The sequence below is a fragment of the Gnatocerus cornutus genome, chromosome 8 (assembly GCF_029298725.1).
Source record: "Gnatocerus cornutus isolate USDA-ARS CGAHR chromosome 8, icGnaCorn1.1, whole genome shotgun sequence".
Taxonomy (NCBI): domain Eukaryota; kingdom Metazoa; phylum Arthropoda; class Insecta; order Coleoptera; family Tenebrionidae; genus Gnatocerus; species Gnatocerus cornutus.
In genome coordinates this window covers 8,124,648-8,135,833 of record NC_142240.1, presented here as the reverse complement: position 1 = coordinate 8,135,833, position 11,186 = coordinate 8,124,648, and the positions used below count along the sequence as shown (strand labels likewise).

Sequence of the window (11,186 nt, the reverse complement as noted above, 5' to 3'; positions counted from 1 at the left end):
TTTCACCAGTCACAATAGAAGTTCATAGATAAAAATTTCTGCAACAACTGTTTAAAACTTGTTTTTAGATTTTTTTAGATTCTTTCTAGTTTCTAGACCCACTGAATCTTTAGACTTTTCGATTTTTTACTTCAGGATTCTCTTTGCGTTTTCATTTAATTTCCTATAAATTTTCCCGATTTCTAAACAATATAATTTGACCATTTTGTTTAAATTGATTTTAAAGGATTTTAAAGTTCTTTTTAGATTAATTTTAGATTTTGTCTATTTTCAACATTCTACTTTTACTAATCAAGTAATTTTGAAGAAAATTGGTTCTGGAGCAGTGGAGAGTCATTGCGAAAGTAGAATTGCCTCCTGATTCTAAATTTGAAGCCCATTATCAGATCAGGACTCATAGATATTTGTAAAATATTTTTTTTTTGCTTAATAACTTGAAAAATCATGAAACTGTACATCATTAGAAAGGTAATTAAATAAGGTTTCCAACGAACTATAGAAGTCGACGGGAGAGTCAATTTTTGTCAAAATATTTGAGAGAAAATTTCGAATTTTAGTATAAACAAAATTGTAGTTTTTCGATAAATCTCGCGTTTCTATCTGATTTCACTAGTCACAATAGAAGTTCATAGATAAAAATTTCTGCAAAAACTGTTTAAAACTTGTCTTTAGATTTTTTTAGATTCTTTCCAGTTTCTAGGCCCTTTGAATCTTTAGACTTTTCGATTTTTTACTTCAGATTCTCTTTGCGTTTTCATTTAATTTCCTATAAATTTTCCCTAGATTTCTAAACAATATAATTTGACCATTTTATTTAGATTTATTTTAAAGTGTCAAGTACTTTTTAGATTAATTTTAGATTTTGTCTATTGTCTACATTCTAATTTTACTAATCAAATAATTTTAAAGAAAATAGGTTCTGGAGCAGTGGAGAGTCATTGCGAATCTAGAATTGCCTCTTGATTCTACATTTGAAGCCCGTTACTGCTTTATCAGGTCAGGATATTTGTAAAGTAAGTTTTTTTTTTGTTTAATAACTTGAAAAATCATGAAACTGTACATCATTAGAAAAGTAATTAAATAAGGTTTCCAACGAACTATAGAAGTCGACGGGAGAGTTAATTTTTGCCAAGATATTTGAGAGAAAATTTCGAATTTAAATACAGGGTGTCCCAGAACTCGCGCCCCAGAGAGCAAGAGAGGGTGCCGACAGCAATACAGATGGTAAATTTTAAAACAAAAATTGACTAAGTTTAATAGTATTCGAGAACTGATAAAAAGTTAACAACCAATCCCGAAAGCTTATTCGAGAAGTGGAGTAAATGGCCATTCCAATTCCCTAGGCAACGAGAGTCTAATGCTTAACTGACCAATGGATGATAGTATGTGTCCATAGTTACCAATTTTCAAATTCTGTTCGGCTCCGGGATTGGCTACAGTTTTTTTGTCTTATCTCGGTTATTTTTTGAGTTAAATAATTATGGTTTCAAAATTTTTTGTTCAGAATTGTTGTCTCCATAAGCCCTTTCTCTCTGGGGCGCGAGTTCTGGGACACCCTGTATAAACAAAATTGTAGTTTTTTGATAAATCTCGCGGTTCTAACTAATTTCACTAGTCACAATAGAAGTTCATAGATAAAAATTATGCAACTGTTTTAAAGTTGTTTGTCGAATTTATTATAATTTCAATAAATTTGAAGACGTTTTTTATCAATGTAGATCATTATTTTGCCCCTGATGAAATGTTCCACTCTCTCATTTTTTTGGTTTATAGTCAACCTAAGAACTGCGTTACGTTAGCATTTAAGTCATTTCAAAACTTAATATCGTCGGCTTAAGTTGTTAAGTTGCTAAGTCCATTTTTGAACAAAATGGGTTTTCTATTTTATAAAAAGGATAACAGAATGGTATAGCGTTGGATCCTTTTATGTGTTATTATTTCCGAATTAACAAAAATTCTATTTTATTCCCCAAATTTTCAAATCCCAGATTTGACGACAAATATGTAAAAACGTAAGATTTCTTGTCCTTGCCTTCTTGTTAACAAAATTCAAATTGGAATTAACGACCTAAGCCGACGATATGTGTCTAGAAATTAGGATTTTTTAAGCAATGGCATTTATTTTTTTTAAGGAAAAACCAAAATATAAACAATTTGAAAAACTTCAATGTTTTTTGTCCTGCAAGTTTTAAACGATAAGACAGTAATGCATATTGCCAGCGCGTAAAAAGGCAAGTTCTCAATCTTTTCAATCATGCATTCGAGCATTTGCTTTTTAAAGTGGAATATTTTCTTTTTTAGCTATTAACATACCTAGTAATGTTATGGCACTGATCACAGTCGCGCATGGCAATTTTAAGCCATCTAAGGCTGTAATATGCCATAACATTTGTGGTATGTTCAAGATTTAATCGGATTCTGCCTATTTTGACGAAATTTTAATGAAAATAAATAATTGTTAAATTGACAGATCGGTATTGTAAACAGACATTAATGACAGATCGGTATTGTAAAAGGTCTATAGCAGAACAATTATTCAGTTGACATTTTATTATTAAATATTTTGTAACATGATCAATTCGTCTGTTCAAATGCTTGTAAGTAATTCTTAAAATGTCTAGAATGAACAATTAACGGTAAAATTTAAATCAACTTCTAAAATCTGAATAAAACAAGTTAAACTATAGTTTATCCGGTGAGAGATTGGGAGATTTTGACAGTTGACATATAGGTTGATAGCAAATTATACTCCAAAATACACAAAAACACTAAATTCCTACGCGAAATGCGTTGTCAGTAACTGGGGTTATTTTGTTATTTTAAATTTCGCGCGTATGGTACACTTTTTATCGCGTAGATTTAGTGAATTTTCTGTCATTCAATCTCTCACCGTACAAACTATACATCTTGTCTGGTGTATTTTTATTTCTTTGTGTTGGTACGCTCTTCCCAAAAGACAGACGATGCACTGCTTTCACAACACAACATATGTCCTAGCCGTTTCAGATGATCACGATTTATTTCTTTTAACCCATTACCGCCCAGTGTCCTATATATAGGACAGCCAGTTTACAATTTTTTTAAAGTACTTTAGAATTGTTTTTTCGGTATGTTTTAATTTTTACCATAAACTACTGTCTTTTGACTTTCCATTAAAATTTTTTTTCAAGCAAATGGTTGTTTCAGTTTTTAGCAAAAAAAAATTAAAAAACCTCGGTTTTCAGTGCATTTGTCACTTCACCGTATTTAATTTTTTGCTGTAAAATGATAAACTGAATATATAATTTGACGTATGGATTATTACATGTAAGGTTCATTCTTAACAAAACCACATATTTTGTACATATTTTCTGCTTTTTACATAGTAATAATAGGTCGTTAATTATGCTCTCCTATATATAGGACACTGGGCGGATTCGTTAAGTTAACAGAAGTATGTCTGCGCATATTTTTCTTGTAGAATTTTTGCATATTGCTTTACCAATGCAAACAATTTTATTTTTAACTATAAAGGGGATGATAGTCTTCATAGGGGAGGGGGGGTGATTATATAATATACTTGGAAACCTAGAGATTGACATACATGAGTAAGATTTGGACATAAAAATAAAGCAAAAATCAACTCTGGTCGATCAAAAAGACTTCCAAATGTCTAATATAACTCGTAGCATTTCTTAAAAAACTTTATGAATCGCAAAAATTTAAAATTTATTACACTAGAACCATAAGGTGTTGAAAAGAGGTTCTTATGATCACCGATTTTATAAAATGAGCAAGTTTTCAATCTCAAATTTTTCCAAATAAGCCTTTAAGGCTAGAATGAGTAGAAAAAAAAGCCGGACACCCCCAATCATGTATTAAAAAATTCTTACCAATTATGAGAGGGATTGAACAATACGACTGGTTACCAGATAAATATTCCATTCAAATTAGAAAATGAAAAGTGGTCCAGGGCGGTTATCACAATAATGATAACAATTATCTATACACGAATTTTATATAATCTATCCCACAAAATTTTTGTCGCTTTTGATTTTCGAAGAATTGTTGCGAAACTGTTTGTTGCGAAAAGCTCAGACTCTAGGGGTTGCACCTAACATAAGGGATGAGGGGAAAATTAATGAAAATTTTTTTTTGTTGTAAATATAATATACAACCCAGCATAGAAGGTTTTGAGTCATGTTATATTGGTCAGTAAAATATATTACCTCTATTTATTTAATGAACGTTTCTACATGAATCTACTCAGTGTCCTATACAGGGTGTCCCAGAACTCGCGCCCCATAGAGCAAGGGAGGGTGCCGACAGTAATACAGATGGTAAATTTCAAAACAAAAATTGACTAAGTTTAATAGTATCAAGAACTGATAAAAAGTTAACAACCAATCCCAAAAGCTTATTCGAGAAGTGGAGTAAAAGGCCATCCCAATTTCCTAGACAACGAGAGTCTAATATTCATCTGCCCAATGGATGATAGTATGTGTCCATAGTTACCAATTTTCAAATTCTGTTCAGCTTCAGGATTGGCTACAGATTTTTTGTCTTATCTCGGTTATTTTTTGAGTTAAAAAATTATAGTTTTGAAATTTTGGTTCAGATTTATTGCCTCCATAAGCCCTTTTTCTCTGGGGCGCGAGTTCTGGGACAGCCTGTATATAGCACAGCTTAGAAAAAATAGAAGACAAACATTTTTTTTCAAAATTTTTATGTAGGATCACTCAGGTATCTAAACTAAACCTCATATGTAAAATTTATAAAAAAAAAATTATTATTTCTGGTAGCGGGCGATAATGGGTTAGTTCGGGGTTCTTGAGTTTTGGCGGTTTATTTGAATTCTGGCGGAATTGGGTTGCAGATCATTACAACTTTGTGTCCAACGGACACGTTCGCAATAGGATTAAACAATAGAAACTTGTAATAATTGACAATTGTAGTTTAAAGAAACATAATGCGTAACACTTTAGAAATAAACAAGTTCTCGTTCCACAAGAGTAGGTTTTGAGAAGCCAACCCAAGGTCTTAAAACGCACCGCCGAGATACTACTATTTTTTTTAACATTAAAGTGTAAAGGTTATCACTGCTAAACTGCGCTATTTCCCTGCACTCATTCGCCATCCACACAATGTCTTCACAACGTGTGAATTTCTTTCTTTATTTGGTGGCAGCTATCGGTAAGTTTGTCCCACCTTTTTCCTTTTTACGTCACTTCAACTCTCTAGTGAATTTCTTGAGCTTCTCCACCGGCGCCTCCATCACCTGGATAGCGCCAGTGCTGCAAAATGTCGCCAAGACCACGTCCTCCGAGAAGAACCCTTTCGGGCGCCACCTTACCCCCTCTGAAATCTCTTGGATCGCTGGTTTGTTACCTCTGGGTGCAGCACTAGGCCCGTTGCTTGCTGGAAGAGTTGCCGATAAGATCGGGAGGAAGCGCACCCTCTTAATGGTGGGACTGTTAAACTCTTTAGCTTTGATTATAACGATTTTCGCGCACTCAGTTATGTGGTTTTACATCGCTCGATTCTTGGCAGGGGTGGCTCTGGGGAGTTCCTACACAGTCGTTCCCATGTTCTTGGCGGAGATTTCAGAAAACCACAATCGTGGCGCTTTGGGGTGTTCGATGACCATTTTCGCGGGTTCTGGAACAAATTTTTCTTTAATTGTGGGACCGTACGTCTCCGTCCCAACATTCTCCCTCCTGTGTTTGCTTCCTTTAGTACTTTTCCTCCCCAGCTTCTTCTTCCTAAGCCCGGAAACTCCAGTCTTCTTGGCTTCACGCAACGATCAAAAGACTCTAACGACAAGTTTGTTGAAACTTAGAAACAAATCGTCGGACGATGTTCTCTTGGAAGTAACCGCAATGCTTGAAGGAATACAACAGAACACCAACAAGGGGACAACGAGTGAGCTGTTGAAGAGCCCGATTTTACGCAAAGGCTTCTTTATTTCGATCCTCGTCGCCATTTTACCACAATCTGCAGGTATCGGCGCCATCTTATCATTCATGCCGGCCATTTTCAACGCCACTAATGTCAAACTAGCACCGGAAATCTGCGTGATAATTGTCGGTACGGCGCTGGTCGTCGCCGCCACAGGATCATCAATAGCAGTCGATCGCGCGGGGCGTAAAATTCTCCTTCTTTCATCTTCAGTTTGCGCCTTCATCAACTTAGCTTCACTAGGACTTTACTTCTATCTCGTGGACGTGAAAGTGAACGTGGAGGCGATTTCCTGGCTCCCTGTGGCAAACCTTGTTGTTTATATCGTCGCGTTTAACTTAGGCTTAGGCCCGGTGCCTTGGGTCATCATGGCCGAGTTATTCCCATCGAATTTCACCGCAGTTGCTGCTGCTTGGTCAACGTGTTCTTGCTTTGTAACGACGTTTATTGTTACTGTTACTTTTCCTTCGTTGTCGTTGATGCTGGGGATGGCGAACTGTTTCTTTATTTTTGCCGGGATCGGAGTGGTTGGGTCTGTGTTTATATGGTACTTTTTGCCGGAGACTAAAGGGAAGAGTCTGCAGGAGATTCAAATGTTGTTGGCGAAGAATTAGGAATGCTAATAAATGAGTATTCTAGTCGATGGGTTGTTTTATTTAGATTTTTCGCATTTTCTCGGATTTTCGTTTTCTGAAAGCATCAAAACTAAATCGCAAGGTCCGACGGGCTAACTGGCCAAAAGGCTGGCGGTGCTGATTGTACAAAAACCAAGGTAATGTTTGTCAAAATCAAGGGTAAATTGGAAGAACTCGACACAAAAATTAACCTTATGAGCGATAATAAAAGAGGAACATGCTAAACTGAAGGAAGAGGTCCTAGGGTAGGATCAAAGGTTGCAGTTATTAAAGGGACAAATAAGGAGAAAAAGTCCTGCGTTAAAGGGAGTGAAGTGTTTTGGGTAGATAGACAGGTTCAGAATAAACAAAATCGAAAGCAAAGTGGTACAAGAGGTACAAGCATCATACATATATTATTTCTTAGAGAAATCCGCTTATTTCGATGCAAAACGACGATTTCTTGCTGATTTTCGCCGTTTTCTGGCTTGAATTCGCAAAGAAGAGATCGAAATCTACAAAACCATCAATTTTTATCAAGATTCAAGGGCTGAATTTCAAGAAAACAGCAGAAATGTCACAGCATCATACATAGAGTGGCAGAAGAAATTGTGTACCTTAAGAATAAAAATCCAAAAAAGAAATATTTGTGTAATAAATATTCAACACCTATGGAAGAAAAAGTCGAAGAAGAAAAAAAACATGTATTATGAGAAACTAATCATGGAATATCAAAATCTACTCAAGCACGATATAAAAATAAATATAAAAATATACAAAGTAGCAGGAAAGTTCAGCAAGCATGACGAAACTAACGTTAATAGCCAAAGGCTCACAGGTAAGGCAATAAAAAAAAGACAATTAAAGAAGGCATTCAGCAATAAAGGGAAGAGATGCACAAGGGTCTCTCTGAACGGTGAAACGAAATGGATCACCAATAGACCATGTTTTAATTGAAAGAAAATTTTGTGAAAAAAAATAGTATAAGGGGGGCAGAATGTGGATCACACCAGTTACTAGTGAGAGCAACCGGTCAAACCGGCAAAACCGGCAAAAGAGAAGAGAAAGAAAAAGTGAAGTTAAAAAAGTAAACAATCTTTGCGACGCAAAATTATTGCAAAATCATGTAATAAGGCAGTGAGAATTACGAAAGAAAAATAAATGATTCGCTACAAGAAAATATCAACAACAAGCAGAAACAAAAAATATCGGAAAATATAACGCCAAAAAGTGTAAGTCTTGATCTAATAAAATAAGAAGATAGTCGACAACATGCAAAGGAATGTCAAAAGCTGTCAGAAATAAAGAGAATAGCCCGACTTAAATTAGTGACCAAAAATAATGAAGTACCTAAATAGAAATGAGTATTCTAGAATTAAAAAGCAATTTAAAATAGAAGAGGCAATTTACAAATCACGACTCAAGAGAATTGAAGAAAAAATTCATCAACAAAGAAAGCAAGACATTCTATCAGAAAGTAAGACAAAGGGCAAAGGATACTTGATCAGAAATGGATAAATTAAGAGCAGGGAAAGTAAAATGCAAGCCGAGCCAAAAGAGCTTATGAAAGAGTGGAAAAACTTCTTCAAAATGCTTCTAAATGGAAGAGAAGAAAAAAGTGGAAGCCAATATCTTGAAGTAGAAGGAGAAGAAGAAGAAACAGAATATTTTCAAGGAAAACTTACAGAAGAAGAATTAAAAGAAGTAGTAAAACTGGAACTGGAATTAACGTGGAAATGTTGAAAACAGGAGGAGTAAAATTACAAAAACAGCTTTTTGTGCTGATAGACCAAGTCTGGGAAAAAGAAAATTGACTTGAAAAAAATCAGACTACAAGGGTCAATACAATGCAATCTTAATTTTTACAGTCATTCGGAAGCGCAAAAAGATTGTTTTTATTATACCTGCATTATAATCCTAAATTAAAACACGCAGGGGTCTTTAAGACACTAAAGCTTTAAAGTTGTCTAGGTAACACGAAATAGTGAAATGTCAGGACCAATTTTTATTTATAATATAAATAAAAATGAAAATTACAATTACTATTGTTTGAAATTTCAAAGTTACTGTTGTTTGTGGCTTCTAATTCATAACTAGCAGAAGCTTTTTCATTTTCATTCTTTTGTTGGACGTCCATAGCTCTTGATGAAGTTGATTTAGCAACCGATGTGTTCAGAACACCAGCAATACGTTTGGAAACAACTATTTTGTTTGAAGTGGATTCTTCAATATAGCCACTAGCTACACTCGAAGATTTCCACCCCACCTGACGTTTCAACTCATCGATGCTCATACCACTGTTTGCCATAATTGTACGCTGACGCGTCGTGCATGTTTTAAAGGCGTGCTTATAAACTTGTATTATAATATATCTACTACATATTAAAATAATTATCTAAATTGAAAAAAAAAATTTGGAGCAAATGTTAATAAAACCTTGGTGCGTGGTGTCAAATAAGAGAATGTCATTATTGCAATGTCAAAAAGCAGCAAATAACAGAGAGGAAGACAATAATAATTACAAATCAGTAAAAACATCTACCTAATTAAATTAAAATACTGTTAAACCCCACACGATGGGACTAAATCAGAATCTGGTGGGTTAAATTTTCAAATTGTCTTTAACATTATAGACTAGAAAATTGTTTCTATTTATTCTATTATGTTTTGTAAGTTGAAATAAAACAAATTAAGCTAAGCTCTAGGTACTACGATAACATTAACAAACAATTTATTTATTTTAACTGAACACAGTTGGGCCGAAAAAAATGTTACTCGATTATAGAGTTTTCAGAAAGAAGTTAGTACATAATAATAGTAAAATATAATAAATATTTATGCATCTATGTCAGGTTTAGGCCCTTGATTGTAAATATTACATCATTTTTTGACTTAAAATAGATGTTGTGATTTTCAAGATTCATAAGTTTTTGGAACGTAGCAAAACAAAGTTTAAGTATATATGAATTATCTAAGATGTGTTATCACTATTTTTTTTTAAATTGTATGCCAGAATTTGCCTAAGTTAAAGCTATAAGCGATTTAAATTTACATGTCTCCCCAGTTTACTATGTGACATTTTCACATGTTTGACATAAATGTTTGTTAATGTTTGTTTGTAATGTCAGTAAAAACTAGTTTATATTTTTTATTGTATTTCAAATAAATGCTAACTAGAGTATAAAAGCGTAGATTACTCATCGTTTTTGTTGCAAATTATAAATTATTTGGCTACTCTTTACATTTTCTCCAGACCATACCATTTTGAACCATTTTGCTGAGTAAGACAAAAAAGTGAATCAAAAAAAATAAGTATAAATTTCAAATTAATAATTTTTATATTTATAAGATCAAAAATTGTAATAAAACTGATCGACTCAGGGAACTTGAAAGTATCTCACCTTTTGTTTGTTACCAAACCTTTGTTGCTGGCAATGCACAATTATTACAGATTTCTAAAATCTATTTGAAGCTTTGAAACGAAGTATATTGGGAAAATTAGGTATTTTTTGTAGTATTTTTTGTTATTTGTTATTTACAATAATCATAATATTATTTTTTGTAAAAATAAATGCTTTTTTATGAATCTCTAAAATTTGACCAGCAAGATTCGTGTTTGGTCCCAACGTGCGCCATCCCGTTTTTGTCACTGCACAATTGCCACACGAGAAATTTGCATTACAGAACGTAAAAGAGTAACAGGTGAAATTTCTCTACAAGCTGTCACAATTCTTTCTGTTGAAATTTATTTTGTTCTGGGACGACTGATATTGACAATATAGACAAGATCTTGCAAATATCTCCAGAAGAAAAAATCTACTGGTGTTAAATCTGGCGACCTGACTGGCCACCGAATTCTCCAAACCTTTGATCGAGATATTGCGTATTTTTTCGTGCATTGTGAGGTGTAGCCCCATCTTGTTGAAAGAAAACTTGTTTTTTCTGTTTTTTGCTGCCCACGAATCTTTTTTTTCAATTTTGATATATTTTTTTTAAATATTTTTTTGTAGTAGAATATTTTACGCATTTCTGAATCAAGAAAATTAATATCTTCCAAATTATGAAAAAAAAATATGGGTTCCAATTTAAAATAAGACAATTGAATATTGCTCAAAATATACTGACATTAAAAAAATTTCTAAAATCATCAGCTTATAGTAAATTAAAAGGCATTTAATTTGTTTTTTAAACTTTAAAATCGGTTCATAAATAAAAATTCTACAACGCCTGCCGCTTTTTAAAAATCACCTGAATATAAAGTATACATATGTATAATAATATAATTAAAACGGCACGCGACGTGGCAAAATTCATATTTTCATAAATAGGTGCTTCTTCTCCAGGACAACGCACCCACTTACAAGTCCTTAATTGCATTAACAAATTGATAAAATTGGCTTTTTTATTTATTATTATTTAATTTATTGTAGGTAGATTTAGTACAAGGTGTTTATAAATGTTTCAAGCATCAAGGGTGGCTATGAAATGTCAAAGAAATTTGCCGCTCATTACAAATGTGGGTTTCGATTTTTCAACTGACATTTGCAGTAAACCTCAATCATTGAACAAAGTTAGTTTTGAAAACAAACTGTTCAAGTTGTGGTTTCAATCCTGAAAATCTAAAATTTTGACACA

At 33.4% G+C, this 11,186-nt stretch overlaps 1 protein-coding gene across 1 annotated transcript; it reads left to right on the top strand.

The window, feature by feature from the left end:
- Positions 1 to 4,795: 4,795 nt before the first annotated feature.
- LOC148169434 (facilitated trehalose transporter Tret1-like) lies at positions 4,796 to 6,578 on the top strand. The gene is made up of 2 exons (XM_088043229.1): positions 4,796 to 5,172; positions 5,221 to 6,578. The coding sequence occupies exons 1-2, from the start codon at positions 5,124 to 5,126 to the stop codon at positions 6,549 to 6,551; spliced, it is 1,380 nt and encodes a 459-aa protein (XP_087899355.1). The 5' UTR covers positions 4,796 to 5,123; the 3' UTR covers positions 6,552 to 6,578.
- Positions 6,579 to 11,186: the final 4,608 nt, after the last annotated feature.

Bases quoted from the DNA above. Each gene is read 5' to 3' on its own strand.
- LOC148169434 (XM_088043229.1), top strand. From the start codon at position 5,124: ATGTCTTCACAACGTGTGAATTTCTTTCTTTATTTGGTGGCAGCTATC. The intron at 5,173-5,220 runs GTAAGTTTGTCC...TCAACTCTCTAG, and splicing joins TTATTTGGTGGCAGCTATCG to TGAATTTCTTGAGCTTCTCC.